This window comes from Lissotriton vulgaris, chromosome 3_1 (genome assembly GCF_964263255.1).
Source record: "Lissotriton vulgaris chromosome 3_1, aLisVul1.2, whole genome shotgun sequence".
Lineage (NCBI taxonomy): Eukaryota > Metazoa > Chordata > Amphibia > Caudata > Salamandridae > Lissotriton > Lissotriton vulgaris.
Genome location: NC_141689.1, coordinates 1,909,970,122 through 1,909,990,073, shown reverse-complemented (window position 1 = coordinate 1,909,990,073; position 19,952 = coordinate 1,909,970,122). Strand labels below are relative to the sequence as shown.

The 19,952-nt window shown below is 44.7% G+C and overlaps 1 protein-coding gene across 1 annotated transcript in view; it reads left to right on the top strand.

Annotated features, from left to right (window-relative positions):
- Positions 1-19,952, top strand: part of NAF1 (nuclear assembly factor 1 ribonucleoprotein) — a 160,439-nt gene that overhangs the window by 71,245 nt on the left and 69,242 nt on the right. The window contains exons 4-5 of the mRNA XM_086962385.1: positions 1,291-1,384; positions 8,983-9,065. Of these exons, the coding sequence (XP_086818511.1) occupies positions 1,291-1,384; positions 8,983-9,065 (177 nt within the window). The remainder of the gene's footprint in view (positions 1-1,290; positions 1,385-8,982; positions 9,066-19,952) is intronic.

The following is a 19,952-nucleotide window of genomic DNA, read 5'->3' as shown; positions in this document are numbered from 1 at the left end:
AGGTTGCAAACCGTTTCTTCAAGTCACGGTTTTCAGTAAGCAACAAGCGCGTGTCTGCCTTGTAGTGTGAGTGTGCGAGGCAGAGAAGACGCCATGCGCATGCACATCGCCTGTCTGTGCATGCACATGGTTTGTCTCACTTCGCTCACCAAACACACAACCATACAGTATCGCCAAGCGATGCAGGGCATGCGCTGCGTTCGCTAGGCGAGACCTAAAAACATTCAGAGAAGGTGTGCTGATGCCCATGTGACTGTGTGTGAATGGTATTTGGTATGCTTGATGACAAAAAACATTTCAAAATGGCCACCCTTGCATGTGTGCAAACTGAGCTTTCTTTGAATGTGTTTTAGAACAAATTAAACATTTCAAGATGACTTCTATGCGCACCCATTGGTGTCCTTGTGATATTTTTTCACATCTTTCCTCATTCATCACCGTTACAATGTGACCTGCTTGTTGCTACTAAAGTCATCGGGCAGCAAGAAATGGCAGTATCAGATGGCTCTGCGGTTGCAAAACCTATTTGTTTTATAGGGAAGGCAAAGCTGGAATGGAAAGAAATAACTGGAAACCAAGCAGAGGCATTCAATGTTATAGTAGTGAAAAGGACATAAATAGGTCAGATGAATCTTATCTGCCTGCTGTAGGTCTGTCTGCACACAATGGCCAGCGGGGATAAGCCTGTGACGATGATGTGTTACAGAGACATGCTCTGACACTCTTTATTTCTACTTGTTTGAGTAAGATAGCATGACCATATCCTTGACGTTGCTCCTGTTAGCTAAAGCATATATAGGGGGAAATTTACTGTTTCCATAAGGAGTTTATGAAAGTAAACCAAACTTCGTAAAAATTGTGGAGCTATATAAATAAACATTATTATTTTGCATAGGAATAAACAACCCTAACACATTCTAGCATGTTCCTGTATTTCAGTAGCACAATGTAATATGACAGATGTAGCAAACTCTTACGTGTAAGTAGGTTTCTGTTCAGAGGCTACACTCTCTTATGTGGACAATCCTGATACATGAAAAGTATAGAAATGTAAAGAAAAAGGTTTCAGAATGAAAACGTTTGGGATGGTGTCTTCTTATAAATGTTTAATTGGCATCCCAGTTTTGAGCAACCTGTGTACATCTTGATTTCATTAAGGTAATTCCTCTAGGTAAAAACATTGAGAATGTCACTTCCAGTACTCACTGCTATTGACAATGGAGTGCAAAGAGTAGCTTGCATTGTGATTAATATTATTATTTTTTATTTAAGTGGTTTTATTTTTTGTAGGAGTTGCCTGCTGTTGATGATCTCAACATCACTTTACCTGACAATGTTGAAATGAAGCCTTTTGGAGTAGTTACTAGCATTGTCGATCAGTTGGGTATGTAATAAATATTGCTTGCTTTGCATGTTTACTTGCCTACCTTATTTTGTTTTAGAAATGTTTTCTTCTTTGCGATACCAAGGTTCCTCATCTCATTGCCACATCCTATTAACAAGGATCAGTTGGCATTAATCTATAATAATTTTAAGCCATTCTTCAATGGGAACCCACTAAGTAGTACTCATGTTCACACTGTAAATAACTGAACTTGTTAATGATGATTAAGTAGATGAAGGAAAAAGTGAGCCAATGAGCTGAAAGGGCAGAGCTCTCCTGGTCCCCCTAGAGACCACCATAGCACCGATTTCGTATCACAAGTATGAAGGGTACATATAATAGAAGTAAACTGCTGACCCTGGAGGAGGGAGGGTGGTATGTGATATATCAAAGATACCAACACCGGAGAGCTGGAGCTGCATGGAAGTACCTAATTTACTCCCCAGCATTGTAACTTTCATATTTTTACATGCTTGAATTAGAATGGCAGACTATACATATTCATTTAATAAAGCATGAGACAGGCTCATCTTATTTAAGCAAGTTGCGTAGAACTGCTTGTCGCACTGCAGAGTCAGCTGCTGCAATCCTATCTAGACAGCCGTATTTGGTGAATGTGTGCTTGCTTTTCCACATGGCGCTACAGCAGATGTACTGCAACGCCATTGACACATTGACTGCTGCTGCCGCAGCCATGCTTCAGGTGGTGTTCTGGAGTGGATTCTTAGCTTTTTTCTATCAGAAAATGATTCAGGCAAGTAGCCAAAATGCGAGGACAGTCTTCGATTGTGGGTGGCCTCTTTCTGAATCACTAAAAGAAAGATACCAACACTGTGGAACTGGAGTTATAGGTCAGCACATGTAGGTGGCTAACTGGCTAGGCTGGTTCACCGACTCATTCTATACTTTTTCTTTCTTAAGTTAATATAGATCATTTCACTTCCGGTTTTCTATGCCTCCCTCCCATCCCCCTTATCCCTGTTAGAAGTTTATGATGCATGGAGAAGGGTTGACCCACACTAAAGGTTGCTTCACTTTATTCCTTTTATTTCTTAACATACTTCTTGTACTGGCGACTGTCCCTGGCAACCTTGGCATCCGGCGTACCTGTAATTTTTCCTTTCTTCTCGAACTCCCCCTCTTACTGTTTTCCTTTCAGCACCACTTTGATGGCGCATGTTTCCTAGAAAGTACCCCCGACTGCAGGTGCATATTCATAGGGCCATACAACTGGATAAGTAGTAAAAGGGAGGCTTCATCTGCTATTCCAGACTCCTCTCTTTAGAGTGGCAGGTTGTCCGTCTCGTTGGCTAGAATTTTAAAACTGTAGGGATGACATTGACTGGGCTTTGAGCTTCAAATAACTGCCCAACTTACCTATACTAGTAATATAAACAAAAGAGAAAATCAGCCAAAGACAGTATTCGCCAACCTGCACCATTATGAATAAAAAAATCTGAAAACTGTTCCCTGCTAAGCCCTGGGGATGTCTCCAGTGGCAAGCCTATCGCAGCAGAAGTGCGACGCACGAGTAGAGAAGTAAACTTCACAACGTTGTACTTCATCACAACGTCTTTTGCATCTAGCAAGGCCGAGGCTACCGGAGCAGCGAGAGATAGGGAAACATCAGCAGCAGAGTTGGATACCGAGGAGGGAAGATGGCGGATTCAATTTGAGATCACCAGTCACCACACTGTTAAAGCACCGGAAGTCAGTCTCAACCGTCAACTCGTGTTCTCGGGAGGGGGTCTATCGCCTGCAGTGGTGCTCTGAGAGATGACGTCCATTCATTTCGTGGTACACCCGTTACCGGGGACCGAAGACCAGCTGAATGATATGTGAGAGGCATTGGAGGAGCTGCGATCTGGCAGCCGCACTGGCTTATCAAATACTGGCTGACACTTCGACAGCGCAGGCAGGGAGGCGGCAAGGAGGGGTATTCTTTGCGCCTTCCCTGGAAGTAGGGGCCTCGCCCGGGCTGTCCTTGTGCATGGTGGCATCACTCGCCCAGCATGTACGGTGAGCCGCACCGGCTGATGGCGCCGCCGTAGGCATGGAAGGGGCTGTGTCAGCCCCCTTCACAGTTGAAACTGCGATGCCGGTTTCCAGAGCGTGTCTCTTGATGGGCTGATTGAGTTGTGACATTGTATTCTGAGCTCTGACTTTAAGGAGAGATTATATTATTTGTTTTTTTTTACGTGGTTGCTTTTCTGGCCTGGGTTCTTTGCATGACTAATTTTATAACTAGTTACCAATTGTTTATGATGCCGACCAAATCCTAACATCACCGTGGGCTGCTTCTAGTGGGGTATCTGTGGTTGCTCAAAGCGCCCTTCCCGTTCCACTCCTTCAATGGTCTTCCTTACACGGATCCCGCTCAGCCTGTCCCGGGCCACGTATAGATAGAGCGCCCGAGTGACTTAGATCCTGCAGGCAATTGCCATGGGAACCTCCCGTGACATATGCGAAATGCGCGCCCCGCACACGTGTTATCCGCAGGCCCATTGTATTACATGACCAGACCCACCAGTACACCCCACCCCTCTAAACAAAGCTGTCTGCGAGCTTGGCACTGCACCGTAATATATTAGAAGTTTATAATGCGCGAAATTTGAAAGTTGTCATTTACTTTGTGTATGCCTTTATTCACTTTAGGATGACAAGTCGCTATTTGTATCGCTTTTAAGCTCGCCTAATATGCTTCGTCCTATTAATGGGAAGTATATTATTACTTGTTTTTCTACTTCATTGCTATACAATATGTGCACTTTTATTTTGCATTGATATTCTCTCAGGGTCCTTTGTATGTATTGCCTTAATGCTTCCTAAATTGAATGTCGAACAGAAAAGAATCCTGAATGCCTTTACACCAGCAATGGATACTTATTATTTATAGATCACTATTCCCATCCAAGCAAGCTTGCAATATTAGTCTTGCATTGCCTTTTGATTTATTTAGGCAGCCACGGGAACCTGAAGCATTATTAGCAGTCTATCCAGCGATTGAATGACTGGCATGATGGAACCTTTCTGTGGGTTTTCAGGTTTACAAATTTCAGTGAAACCAAGTACTTACACTAGTGTATTTTAAGTACCGCCTACTCAGTAGCGTCATGACGAGCGTGATGCCGTTCCTAAAACTGAAAAGTGCAGTTCTTTAAAAAACACCCTTAAATGTAACAGTTCTAGGATTTTAAGCCCAACTATTAACACAACCTACCCAGCTGCTACTTTTTCATCCATTATGTTAATTTTTCCCAATGTACTAATTGGGTTGTTGAAGATCTTGTTGTAAGGACATGTCCAAATACGATGAACACGTACATATATGCATTTCAAAATCTATTTATGCTTTTTAGGTCTCGCCCCTGCTGTCGCAGAGCGAGTCTATTGTAATCGTTTCAGTCCTTTTTAGGTCTCGGCTAAACGCGCGGAAGCGTGTTGTCGCCGAGAACTTATTGTTAGCGAGTGTGCTTCCCAGGAGACACTCCTGGCCGCGCGCATCGCCTTGGAGGGCGATTTGAAACGCGCACGCGATCGCGCTCGCTGTGGGCAGCTGCCGTCGTGCATTCACACAGACACACACCAGCGCCCATGCACGCACTTGCTCATACAGTGCCATGCTTCAAGGAAGTAAAAATAATGAATAAAAATAAGTTAAACATGAATGCTAAAGCTGTGATGGGCACTAAAAATCGAAAAGCTTAAATCAGATGTGTGAAATAATAACGTACCGAAAAAACCCTGAAAAATAACATGTGCATGAAAGCCAAAAAATGAAAAGCAAGTGTTTACCTGTGGATGCAGTCCGTGCGAAGCATTAATACAAATGTTTACATGCTGGCTTATGTGTTTAATCTAACGGAGAAGAGAGGATGAAAGCACAGTGCTAGTGCAATGAGTGAAACAAAACTGTGCTATATATGTCCTCCTAGACACAACACAGTCTTACATCGTAGGTGCCAAGAAATATATGAGAGTACCTACATACTGCATCCGGCCGTGAAGGGCATTTACACTACGGAAGGGAGAATGCAGAGTAGTGAGTGCAGAGTAGTGAGTGCAGTGAGTGCAGAGTAGTGAGTGCAGAGTAGTGAGTAGTGAGTGCAGAGTAGTGAGTAGTGAGTGCAGAGTAGTGAGTAGTGAGTGCAGAGTAGTGAGTAGTGAGTGCAGAGTAGTGAGTAGTGAGTGCAGAGTAGTGAGTGCAGAGTAGTGAGTGGGGAGTAGTGAGTGCAGAGTAGGGAGTAGTGAGTGCAGAGTTGGGAGTAGTGAGTGCAGAGTAGTGAGTAGTGAGTGCAGAGTAGTGAGTAGTGAGTGCAGAGTAGTGAGTAGTGAGTGCAGAGTAGTGAGTGCAAAGTGCAGAGTAGTGCGTGCAGAGTGCAGAGAGAGTGTGCAGAATGCAGAATAGTGAGTGCAGAATGCAGAATAGTGAGTGCAGAGTAGTGAGTGCAGAGTGAGTGTGCAGAATGCAGAGTAGTGAGTGCAGAGTAGTGAGTGCAGAGTAGTGAGTGCAGAGTAGTGAGTGCAGAGTAGTGAGTGCAGAGTAGTGAGTGCAGAGTAGTGAGTGCAGAGCAGTGAGTGCAGAGCAGTGAGTGCAGAGCAGTGAGTGCAGAGCAGTGAGTGTGCAGAGCAGTGAGTGTGCAGAGCAGTGAGTGTGCAGAGCAGTGAGTGTGCAGAGCAGTGAGTGTGCAGAGCAGTGAGTGTGCAGAGCAGTGAGTGTGCAGAGCAGTGAGTGTGCAGGTGCAGAGTGGTGTGTGCTGGTGAGTGCAGAGTGCTGTGTATTACCAATGTAAATGACAATGCCATTTATTTATGATTTAAAGAAAAAAAAAGAAATGTCATGAGCAATGCCAATAGCTCTACCTTTAATGATGCCGAGACCATTGCATTGCAAATGCTTGTTGCTTTCAAGGACTAGGCAGAGCGGACAAGAGACTGTTACGCGCACGCAGCCTGCCGGAATCGGATCAGGTCGCTCGCATGAACACGCGCTCCTATTCCGGCAGGCTCTTCACAACACATGCCCAACACACATACAGCCCAACCCCCGCCCCCCCGGCGCGCATACACACTCATACAGAACCCCCCCCCCCACCCCCGCCGAGCGTAGACACACAGAACCCCCGCCCCGGCGCTTACACACACACATCTCCTACCTCATCTCAGCGTGTCTTCTCGCTCCCTTGCCCTCGCTTCTCTGGTGCGCGCGCCGGCCTCTGTGGTGCAGTTCCGTGCTTGTTCTAACTATCCACGGGGTGGGGAGCGGAGCAGAAGGGAGTTGCGGTTCAGGGTTCTCATCGTCGGGGCCCGCAGCGGCAGCTGCGTTTCAGCACAAAAATGGCCGTAGCATGAGTTACTGGTTCCACCAATCGATAGGAGCCAAGACCGGAATCGAAGCACGTGATAGGTAGAAACCGGGAAATTTTTTAATTGGCAGATACAAGTTAAGCAAATCAAATTAGAGATTGATTCTTTCAACCAATTGGCATTGGGTGGGCGGTGGAGTGGGCGGAAATAGAAACCTGCAAGTCTTATAGTCTTATGTGGCTTTAGACTGCTGCGAGAGATTCCCGCGAAAGTGGGATCACTTTGTGCTCATTGGTAAGTACTGTTTCTAAATTCACTTTTAAATGTTTATCTTGGACGGTAATAAGAAGCTTTCATTATGTTATGAATTAAAAAATATAATCAGAGTTTGGATTTCAAGAAAAAAAGCCACTTGACGGTTATTTTAGTGATGATTGCCACAAGCTATCGGTGCTTGCCGCTTGAGAATAAGCAACTTGCTTGGAGAACTTACGAGATGTGTCATAAGTAATTTATAGCCAGGTATGAGTATATCTGGGGTTGAACTGAACGTCTTGGGCAAAAACGGTGATAGTGGTGGATACGGGTAGCCTCCCCAACATTGGGACATATCTCCAGGGCGTTTTCTCGACTCCTATCTGGCCACTGCTAAATTTCAGCTTCCCGGTGGAGGTACAGAAGAAGTTTGTGCCCCGCCCGGCTGGCTCTGTACATCTGCTGTCCCTCGGGCAGGGTCAAGGTGTGACACCTCGAGGTCAGATGAACATAAGAAGCAGACCCGAAGAGGTGGTCCACGGTTTAAGGGGTAATATAAATGAAGTTATAATGGAATACAATTTAATTAATTTGAATTTCCAGCCCCCTCCTACAGCATCATTTCAAATACACCAGTTGCCTCCGTAACATACACCTATGATGTTCTCTGGTGCTAGCTATCCAGCTGCGGCAGTTTCTCTGTATATGGAGACTTATGTCTGTAGATGGTCACCATAATGCCCGTACATGATGTGAAATGTGAATAGTGCGAGACACAACAGTGCACCCATAGTGCACTAGGAGTTGGCGTCTGAACTGACCAGGTTTAACATACGTGGCTGATCACTTCATGTATCCTTGATATTCCAGAGTGCTTCTGCTTGTTTCCGGTCCAGGGAAGACATGGCTTGGCAGTTCGGGCTGGACTGTTCCCATAAGGCACAGGGTCAGACTGATTTGCGTATGGCCATGTCTGAACTGGGGTGGCTGAGTGAGCTAAAGAATGGTGATGGATTAAACCCAGATCAGCTGACTGGGGGTGAGTGTTTGATTTGCTCAAACGCTCCGTCCATCATCCCCTTTTGTATCGCTCTGCTTCTTTCATGGCAGGATGCGGTGCAAACTAGTGTATAATGCAGATTTTCCACAGTTTTAATGGGAAGAAAATCATGGTTTTATTAAATGCACGAAGGCTAATATTATACATAATCCTTTATTGCTCTCATACATAGCAGTAACAAGAATCTTGGAATTAGAATACATTACAACTCTAGAACATACATGATGCAGTGCAAACTAGTGTATAATCTTGATGCAGATATGTTTTCTTAGCATATAGCGCATTATGCATTCTGTTCCTGGACGCTATTGTTGTGTTTTCTGTAGTACTACGATATCAAAGACTATTAAGGACGCATCCTTAAGCGATGCGCTAACAGTGCAAAGCAGAGACAGAGATAGATTGAGCCTGTTGTGTAATCTGTTCCCAATGCATTGTTGCGTACCAGGTGGACACCTTGGTGAATATATTCCAGAGTTCTTCACTTCTCAATGTAATTTTTCTGCCTTATGGCTTGCATGTACATAAGTACAACACATATTGCGTTACAAATGGTTTAGGTGTCATATTTGCAAAAGTTATAACTATTGTCATTGTCATACACAATGCCAATAACTCAAACTTTAATGCTGCGAGACCTATTGCATTGTAAATGCTTGTTTTTGTTTGGGAAGGTTTGTGGTGATTTTTGTGTGCCACTGTGCTAATACAAATAAAAAGAACACATCTGCTTTCAGACACCACTATGGTTTATGATCAGCGTCAGCCTTCATGTGGTGGTATACTGAAGATATTTTTATAATTCAGTGTAGGATTATGTTCCATATTATATGGCATGTTGGCGTGTTTTAAATCACTTAATGAAATATTTACCAATAGGTTGTCTCACCCAACATTATTTTGCTCCACTCTTGCCAAGATATAGTTTATCAAATGTTCAATTTAACTTATGACTGAGGTGTTTTTATTCTTATAGTAATCTTTGAATCTCGGTTCAACCAGCCCGTGTTAAGTGAAGGCAGTGTAATTTTCAAAGCAAACAGATCTTCAGCTGGAAAGGTGAGTTCACTAAAATATTGCTGTTTTAAATACATTGTTTTATGTATTTGTGTATAGATTCAATGTTTTTTGATTTACTGACCAATTTCACCATTTAGGGGCATAGAGCACTGGGAAGGCGTGAATGGCTTCCTGAAGCAAAACTCAGCTTAGCTACAGGCCAGACAGATTACACAATTCGTAGGAAGGCATATTTAGAGCTTTCCTCTACTTTAATTCTGCAAGTACTTATGTGCAGAAGAGAGGGGTTTAGATCTGAGAGACAGTTAATATATTATATATAGTTACATAATGGATAGCAACCCGGGTAGAGTTGCTGTGGGGTGGAGGTGCTAAAAAGAACTCCTAGTGTTTAAACTAAACATCACAACCAAAAATGATCGAAATGAAAATTGATTGAAGATCACTACAAAATCTTAAGAACGTTTGTTTGGTGGAAGGTGTTCAGTAATTAACTGTAGGTGTAAGATACTCCATGTAGTTGCTCTTATATTGGTAGCCATTAATACTCCCTTTCTGTAGAGGTCCTGATTGCTATCTTACTTTATGTCTTTCCTTCTGTGTTGGCAGAGGAAAAAGGTCTGAGTAGCTCGGCATTAAAGGAAGCAGAGCATGTAGCGCCAAGGCTCAGTTTCCACAATGTTATCTCTAGTTGTGCAAGCTAGGTTCAGTCACTTTGCTTTGTTGTTAAGATATCCCTTGTGTCTGAATGAAGGATGGCTGTCTCGTAGACTATGAACTTCGAGTGAAAGAGTAACTGCAGTCTATAAATTCCATTTATTACATCACTGCTTGTGTGTCATATGTAATGGTTATATTCTACCTGAACATATTGAAGGGTATCGAGGGTATACCCATCTAAAGATTTGCTGAGTTTCAATAAAATGTTTTACTTTTTATCATGTTGTTTTCTCTGATATATTGTAAGTGTGCAGCATTAAATAAAAACAGCAACTTTTCTAGACATTTCAATTCCATATGAGCAACAGTCATCAGTACCACCTTCAGTGCCACAGTACTGGAGTATGGATGGTGGGTTATTTATTTTATTTATTTATTTATTTTATGTATTTGTATGGCGCTCAGCTACCCAACAAGGGTTTCCCGGCGCCTAATCAACGACATTGCTAGGTTAGCATGAGCTTCGCCGCCATTAGGCTGCTTTTGTGCACAACACTACATGCCTTTATTTTGCAATACTTTGTGCCCTTTTCACATGAGAACTGTCTGCTTTTCGCGTTTTCTGTCTGGCTCTGAGGTTTAGGCTGCACACGAAGTACAAGGTCGATCAACAATGCCCCTTGTTATTCTCTTCTGGTCAGTCCCTCGCACCAACATATACTGCACTACAGAAAATCGTATGCTTTAATATTGCAAGCTAAGCATGTTAAGGCACATGGAGAGAGACCCTTCAAGAGAGAAGAGCTGAGCTTGTCCTGTGCTTGTCCTGAGATGTAAACCTTTCATCTAGGCTTTGAGGTATAGGGTCTGCTGACAAAGCTATATCTTAGCGCTGGGAGGGTGGTTATGTACTGTAGCCCTTTTCTACTATCTTTCTAAAATGATTGCCCCATTTGTATTCTGTGGAATTGTGACCATGCTGACAATATTGTTTCTATGCATGATACTGCTAGTAATGGCACGTGTACCCTACCATAGACCGTGTTAGTTGAAATAAACATTTAAAACTATACTGTGACTCTGAATAATCTTATTGTGGACAAGTATGAGTGAGTGAGCAAAAGTTGTCTTGCTTCCGCGATTCGGGAGTGTTGTGTTCTGGGTTGTCTAATTATTGGTAGTTTCACTGTTTGTCGGAGAACGAATGAGATACTATTGCTAGTCAGTTTCTGGGATTTTGGGTACTGAAGTGATAGGTTGGTACACCACTATCTACCAAGGTCCTGGTTTCCTGCGTATAGTTTTGTATAAATGCATAATCCCTGCAACAGTGCCATCACTATTAATACTTTCAGTACCACCATACATTTAAATTGAGACTTTCTGGCTTTGCCAGTGCTTGCTTAGATTACATTGGATCTATAGTTGCTGTCTTGGGAATATTTTTTGGGCTGCATGTCTGTTTAAAAATCCTATTTCTTATGAAAGTTGAGTTTTAAATTCGGAGCATGTGTTTCTCTTAACATGTCATTAAGGTAATTTGGTAATCCTGTGTGTAAAAGAGAAGACTGATAGTAACATAAATTCTTTTAGATCAGCAAAATTCTTTGGCATCCTAAATACCCTCTGCACTTTCCGATGGAGATCAACTGCTAAATCATAAAACCAATATAATATGTAGTCTTTGTCAAGAGCAATGATGTGGGTGCACATTTAGTGATAAGATCTAGTTTTCTTGTGCTTGGAAGACATATGGCACCAGCAGCAAAAGTATAAAAAATGTAGCCTTTCGTCAGCACACCTGAGACTATATTACAGAAATTGCCCTTGGAGCGCAATGAGTGTGTGCGTCCACTTTCTTGTGACACTTTGGTATTACAGAAAGGCCTGCAAATGCTTTCCCGGTTCAAAGATCACAGCAGCACAGGATTCTAAAGCGGCATTCCCTCATTAACATGAGGGCATGGCCTCTTGCTAATGAAACAAAGAGACAATCATCAAGTGCATCACAGAATCAAAGAAGTATTATATAGTTAGTGCGGCCGAGTGAGACCCTGCATGGTTAGAAAGGGGTTCCATGCACTCACCAGACTTCACTCATCAAAGCGTTTCCTGACACCCTTTCAAATCCGGCTTACTGCCACCTGAACTGTGAAATACTGATTGGCTGCTTAAAACCATTGGTTCTCCTTTCACTAAAGTGCTGCCCGTATGGAAGACATAATGGCGCACTGTCTGGGTTTTGTGTACGCATCACACCTACTTATAAAGATGCATCACAGCACATACGGACAATGTGCCCTATGTATAGTACGGCCTCAGATATTCATAATGAATTGCAAAGTTGCCTACAGTTCTCATGGACTGACTAGTTACATTTAATGAGCTACAGAAGAATGGAGTATCCCTTTTGGAGCACAGGAACGGCTCCTTGAAGGCTAGTACAGGACCAGTGTTTTGCCGTGGATGGCACTCTCACTTATAGGGATGGGAAAGGAAAAGTGACCCTTGTCTTTATATAACCCTCACCCACTATAGTAGTGGCATGCTTCATCATCGGGTTCACACCGACTCCTAAAGGTCTGGGTGGACTCCACCGTATTCCAAGGAGCACTTTATGTAGAAAAGGTGTAAGAGGGCATAACTTTAAAGATGAAATGCCTCACCCACTTCAAAAGTATCCTTTATTGGCAGAGTGGGACGGAAGGATAGAATATGTTATAAGGGTATTGTCATGTGATGGTGCTATAACCCTATATCACCAACATGTTTCAGCCTTGTTCTACTGGCCTCTGTGAGGTCCTGGGCTTTCGTCGGGGTGGGTTAGCAAAGAGGTCACTTTCCCATTGACGTGATTAACGTCTGGTTATTGTTATGGGCATTAGATTAGCATGCGCAAGATTAAATAATTACCAAGAATATTTATATATACTTGCCGCTGTTGGGAATTTCCCAAGCAAAATGGGACAAACTTTCCCACAGGGACATGCAAGCAGGGGAGCTGAGCCTAAGATAGGTATACAGAAGAGATGGGGCCCTTGTCAAAAATGTTAGTACAGGGCCGCCCACTCATGCCCCCGTGGAAACGTTTGCCCAACAGCGATTTTTTTATATATATATATATATATATATATATATTACCTACTGGCTATCGCCAGTAGGTATATATAGTTAGAATTTTTTCTCTATGGGACTTTTGAAAATTCTATGTCTAATAACTTTGGCGTTTGTGGACGGAATCGGCTGAAATTTTCAGGAAAATGGCACATTTTGATTCTGAGCAGCCCCTGAAAATTTGGGGGGGTTTCGTCAAGGGGGGGCCGAGAAAAAAGGGGGGTCCCAAAACGCGTTTTTTGCATTGAGTTTTCCATAGGGCGGTTGGACTCACTTTTAGCTCGAACGGCTGAATGGATTTGCACGAAACTTGGCAAAATTGTAGGGACTGTTAGCCCGATGTGCCTTTGCTAGGTCTCAATATATGTGCTCCAGTAGTTTTTGAGAAATTAACGTTCAAACCAAGATATATATCTGTAACAGCGCTCTGGGCAGCGATCCGGTCCGCTTACTTTTCGCTTATCGGAACTTTGCGCGCAGAAAGCTGATTGGCTCTCCGGTGTCTGTCAACATTCTAAACAGTCCGGAGCGGACGCCATCTTGTCTCTCGGTAGGATCGAGAGAGAAGAAGAGGTGAAAAACGAAAGGGGAATTTAATGAAAGGGGGCAAGGTATCCCCCTCTTGACCCCCTAGGAATGTTGTTGGGGTTATTAAAGGGTCCCGTGGGGAAAATAAAAAAAAAAATGCTTTTTCACGGTAGAAGCGCTTCACGGGCCGCGAACTGGGCCGCAAACTGGTAGCGAAACGGGAATTCGCCATTTTGTGCTTCGTTAATTAAATTACTAGGTATAAGGGGGTGCGGGAGACGTATCCTAATCCCCTTACTAGTTATAAGTGGGTGCGGGAGACGTATCCTAATCCCCTATGTTTCCTGAGGGTGGCTGAGGAGGCTGATATATGTTGATACATCTCTTCCAGCGGCTGTGCGTGAGCTTTTTTTTTTTTTTTTGCTGCGTGACAGTCCGGAGCGGCCGCCATCTTGTCTCTCGGTAGGATCGAGAGAGAAGAAAAGGTGAAAAACTAAGGGGGAATTTAATGAAAGGGGGCAAGGTATCCCCCTCTTCACCCCCTAGGAATGTTGTTGGGGTTATTAAAGGGTCCCGTGGGGAAAATAAAAAAAAAAATGATTTTTCACGGTAGAAGCGCTTCACGGGCCGCAAACTGGGCCGCAAACTGGTAGCGAAACGGGAATTCGCCATTTGCTTCACGGGCCGCAAACTGGTAGCGAAACGGGAATTCGCCATTTTGTGCTTCGTTAATTAAATTACTAGGTATAAGGGGGTGCGGGAGAGGTATCCTAATCCCCTATGTTTCCTGAGGGTGGCTGAGGAGGCTGATATATGTTGATACATCTCTTCCAGCGGCTGCGCCATCTTGCCTTTTTTTCGAATGCCACAATTTTGTCGTGCACGGCAGCCATTTTAGATGCCAGGCTGGTCCCAGGATATCACCTAACCCTGCGGATGTAGTTTATGGCCCCAGCTGTAGAGAATTCAGACATGCCAATCCTCCTGATTCAGGCGTGTGACTACTGATTTCAGTGCTAGTCTCCCGCCTCCCGATTTCTGCAAGCAAAAACCCGGGGGCATATTACGAACAACTAGCGATAATTTTTGTCTCTAACTTGTTTAGAGACAAAAATTATCGCCGCACATCGGCGATTTTTATCGCAGATAAACCTTGCTATTATCGCAGAAAAGTCAGCGATATTCATGTATTATTGACCTAATGCTCTTAGCCATGTTATCCACCTCCCATTGGATAACATGGCTAAGAACTGCTCAGGGCAGGTGTTAGATTTTGGAGATATTCGCGCTTAGCGCGAATATCTCCAAAAGTTGGTAATAGAAGGTAGCGATGTTAGGGACTGTTTCCAGTCGCTAACATCTTGGCACGCCACTTTGCATGTCATTAGTGATAAATATCACTGACATGCAAAGCGGGGCCCAAGATGGTCGCTATCTCCTTTTAGCTGTCACTAACTGGTGTTAGCGACAGCTTGGTAATAGGGAGATAATTTTATCTCCGCTTTCATGGCTTTTAAAGCCAAAAAAAGCGGAGATAAACCCCCTTGATAATATGCCCCACGATTCCTTGGGGGTTTCAGCCGACAGGGCTTGGTATTGTGTTACATGGTAATTTTTCCATGAAACGTCAGAGGGTCGATGCAGGGGTTGTAGAAGAGGTGATAAACCATTTAAGCCTCATGAACAAGCGCATGGTCTTTTAAAGATTTGTGAAGTACTCGGGGCGGCGGTGTGTGTGTGCCCTCTTTCAGGAGCGGGCGGGGGGGCACTGCCAGCAACTTGCCAGGTCAGGTAGTGTTCAACACGTGCATCACCCTTTCTCTGCCTGCTATTGCGCTCCATGCTTCGGAAAGGTAAGAAAAAGAACGTGCATTTGAGTTTGAAATGTCCGATCCTGCAGCAGCACACTTCCAAAGCCCACACATGACAATAACCCGATTCAAGGCCCCATTCACCCGTTTTTAAAAAAATAGATAACACTCCAACAAAGTAAGGTTATAAAACTTTATTAACTACTAACTTTAACAAACGGAACAAAAACTAAAAACATTTAAACATTTCTCAACACAAAAAGCAACAATGGTTAGAAGCGGTCTTTTGTGCGAATAGTCCCAAGGCAGCACAACGTGCAGAGTTCTGGACGGCACCCAGGTGATGTCGCCTGGGTGCCGCACTGGTTTAGGGATCCTACAATGCTGCTCCGAAAATTGGCGTGGGGCGTCCCGGGTGGGGCGAGGGGAGGCCTCGTCAGTAGCGGTCTGTTGTGCGAATAGTCCCAAGGCAGCACAACGTGCAGAGTTCTGGACGGCACCCAGGTGATGTCGCCTGGGTGCCGCACTGGTTTAGGGATCCTACAATGCAGCACAGAAAAACAGCGTGGGGCGTCCCGGGTGGTGCGGGGGGAGGCCTCGTCAGTAGCGGTCTGTGTCCAGTGTCACATGGCTGACACAACATGTACGACAGGCACCCAGGTGATGTCCAGTAAACTGCCGCACTGGTTTTGGTATCCTACAATGCTGCTCCGAAAATTGGCGTGCGGCGGCTCGGGGGGGGGGGGGGCGTGGGGGAGCCGGCGTGAACGGGCCTCCCCAGGTGGCGGCCATCTAGCTGAGTTGCGCTCGCTCTTGCGGCCACAGCGTCTCGCTCACCATGTTGTTGAGTTGCTCCCACTCTTGCAGTGCAGCGATAGGCGGCTGCCACATGGCTCTTAAAATGGCGGACAGCTCCTCGGTTTTAGGCCTGGTCCACTGAAATGGCCCTGGGACACTTTGGAACTCGGACGCTTGCCTGCTAGGGCTTGGGCTCCATTCTCGAAAAGCGTCCGCTCAGCCGTGAAGATTGTATAAAAGTCTTGGGGGCCCCCGACTCCCGCAGGCTTCCGGTGGGGAGCGGCTGCCATGATTGCTCGCGGAATGACCACGACGGAGCCACGAGATGGTGGTGCTCTCATGCTGACGCCAGCTTCAGTCTGAATGATCCAGAAACAAGGTGGGGCTTTCATCGTTTGGGAAAAAAAAATGTTCTAAACCAATGAAAAGTGTTATTTTTAGGTCATATGACCAAGCCTTCCATCTTTGGGAAACCAAAAGTAAAATGAACCAATGAAAAGTTTTATAAACAAGTCACATGACCTGTTATGCGACATAGGGCTACAAAAAGCGTAGAAAATCCGTTGGCACGTGAGGCGGCGTCAGTAGCGGACCGATGTGCGAATAGGCCGAAGGCAGCACAACGGGCCGAGATCCGGATGGTACCGAGGTGGTGTCCAGCAAATTGCCGCACTGGTGTGGCCATCCTACAATGCTGCGCCGAAAGTCGGCGTGGGGTGCCCCGTTGGCTTATGAGGTGATGTCAGTAGTGGACTGATGTGTGAATAGGTCGGAACCAGCACAAGGCGCCAAGATCCGAATGGCAAGTCCTGGATGTTGAGTGCCTCAGTTGAGATTTCTGAGCAGTGCTTGTAGGACTGTCTGAAGCTTATTTGCACCTGCTGCAGCTTCACTAGGTCCGGCGGAACTTTTTTCCTTTTCCTTTCTGCTTCTTTTCCTACAATGCGTTTCATCTGAAGACACGACCAGGTCCCTGAATGTGTGCAGGGGGACGCTATTGATTGAATGAAAATGGCGGCTTGACACAAAGCTGACTCAAGCGTTACTGTTGGTGCTATACAGACAATTATTGGTTTTCAGTTTGTACATTCTTCAGGTTTTTTTTTTCCATCCAAGTCTGATTGAGAGTTTGTAGAAAAATGGCTTCAGATTTTCCACATACTACTCTTCAACATTCTTCCTAAATGTAACAATGTGAAACTCACTAGGAGAACGGCTGTTTCTGTTTCCTTTCAAAATGCTGCCACCAATATTTTCTGAATGGAAGACACCATCTTGTAGCATAAAGGGCCGAAAGGGGTTCTGGTCTGGCCGATGGTTGGTGGAGACATTTTGACTATATCTTGGACCTGCCCGGCCTCGCCCAAAATGGCGCCGGTATAAATGGGACTCGTAACTCTTTGCCCGCAAATGTATATCTAGAAAATGTTATTGTAAGTGGCCCTGTCGTATTTTAATTACAAAATGTACGTCCACCGATTCCGCAACTGTTAGACACCTTTGTTCTTGTCACCTAATGGCCCGCTCGTTACGTTCTTCTACAGTGTAAATGTCTCCTCATCATATACGATTTCAGTTTGCTCCGTGGCCGGCCCACGTGGTTGTAGGCCCGTATTTGTATACTGACATTTTTACAATAAAGGTTTTTAAAACAAAACACGGTAGTAGTATTTTCATTTGTAAAGTTTTTACTTTTAGTGACTGTTTTCGAATCAGTAAAAGGCAAGTGAAATAAAGCAGTCCAATTACATGACGGATAAAAGGTATAATATGTAGGAACGCAGTAAAGATAAATGGTCAAGGGCAGTTGTGTTTTCCATGTCTGCAACATAAAGTGATCGATAAGAATCTGATAATCAGGCGTATCGGCGACTAAGACAGCAGGCCGAATCTCTTTTACTCAACGGCTCCGTCATGGAAGGAAGAAACGCCCTTTTTCTCGAAAAAGGAATATATTTTACTTGCAAGACAGTTGTAAATTTTCCTGGAAAGTACATTAGCCTGGAATATTATAACATATGTTTGAAAAAAAAATATTGTTCGAAAATAATAAAAAGCGTAATTTTTAGGTCATATGACCAAGCTTTTCATCATTAAATTAACAAAAGTAAAATGAACCAATGAAAAGTTTTATTAACAAGTCACATGACCTGTTATGCTTACGTTACGCGCTGCGCGCCGCGCCTCGGATCACTTCCGGGTGCGCTAACGCGGCGTGTCATAAAACGCATTACGCGACAACGTAGGTCAAGAATATAGTCAAAATGTCTCCACCAACCAGCGTTCAGAACACAACCCCTTTCAGCAGTCCAAAAAGTTCTGTTAAATGACAACAGAGGGGACAGGCAACAAGAACCATCAGTCAAAGAGGGGAGGGCAAGTTCTTCTCTTCCGGGTCATGTTGGGGCGCTACCGGAACTGATCGAATTGGTAGTCTACAGTGTTTCTGGATGTTTCAGACTAAAGCTGGCGTCAGCATGAGACCACTACCATCTCGTAGCTCCGTCGTGGCCATTCCACGAGCAATCATGGCAGCCGCTCCCCACCAGAAGCCTGCGGGAGTCGGAGGCCCCCAAGACTTTTGTAGAATCTTCACGGCTGAGGGGACGCTTTTCGAGAATGGGACCCAAGCCCTAGCAGACAAGCGTCTGAGTTCCAAGGTGTCCCAGGGCCATTTTAGTGGACCAGGCCCAAAACCGAAGAGCCGGCCGCCATTTTGAGAGTCCTGTGGCAGCCGCCTATCGCTGCACTGCAAGAGCGGGCGCATCTCAACTACATGGTGAGCGAGACGCTGTAGTCGCAAGAGCGGGCGGTAAACAGCTGAATGGCGGAAGAGGCACAGTGTAGCAAAAGCGGGCGGAATGGCAACTAAAACGATAAAGGGGCGCCCCACTACAGCTTGTCTTCAGGTCAAACGGATTGTGGGACAAGGTCCAGAATTGAAGAGTCATCAAAAGGCAAAAAGTTCCGCCGGACCCCGGGAGCCGGCCGCCTATGTCGGGGGCGATCTCAGGCTACACCAGTGCTATAAGACTTGGGGAGGGTGTCGGAGCCAAGCGTCTTCTCCGAGTCCATGGCCATCACACCGCCCCTCAGGGGCCTCCGTCAAGCTGTTTAGGAAGGTAACATATCACATTGTTTTCTAATGCAGTCAGGTCCACAAACGACACTCACTTACTTTGAGAATAGTGAAGCTGCAGTAGGTGGAAATAAGCTTCAGACAGTGTTACAAGCACTGCTCAGAACTCTGAACTATGGCACCCAACATCCAGAACTTATGCTATTTGAGAATGGTAGTGACATCGAAGCATCTCAGGGACCAAAACCATTAACGTACTTTCACGTATGAAAATCTTACTTGGGGAGGGGGCAGGAGCGAAGCGCCCCCTCCCAGTCAGCGCCACCACACCGTATGTTGAAAATCTGAAGCCATCGTTCTACAAAGTCAACCAAACTTGGATTGAAAAATCTAGAAAAATGTACAAACTGAAAACCAGTTTTGGTCTGCATAGCATCAGTAACAACGCTTGAGTCAGCTTTGTGTCAAGCCGCCATTTTGATTCAACAAAGCACAGGCATTGAAAAAGGCTGAAATTCAGAACTCTAAACTATGGCACCCAACATCCAGGAGCTTGCTATCTGGATCTTGGAGCCTTGTGCTGTTTTCGATCTATTCACACATCGGTCCACTACTGACATCATCTTATAAACCAACGTTATGTAAATAGTTTTTTAATAAAATGTTTTACCCTGTTTCTTTGTTGGTGTGTTGTCTATATTTTTAATATTTGCATAGGGTTTGTCGTTATTTTGTGCGGGATGGGTGATGGAGCCGAGCTGTCTTGCAGCCCTCATGGTGTGGAGCTCAGATCATCTCACTATTTTCGTATTTCTCAAGAAGGGTTGTTCCTAATATTTCTATTTTAGCGAGGTCAAAAAGAGATCCAATTAGTGGCCTACTGATTTTGCTCGATTACTTTTATTTTTTTACACGATTTTTCACTATCTGCAAAGA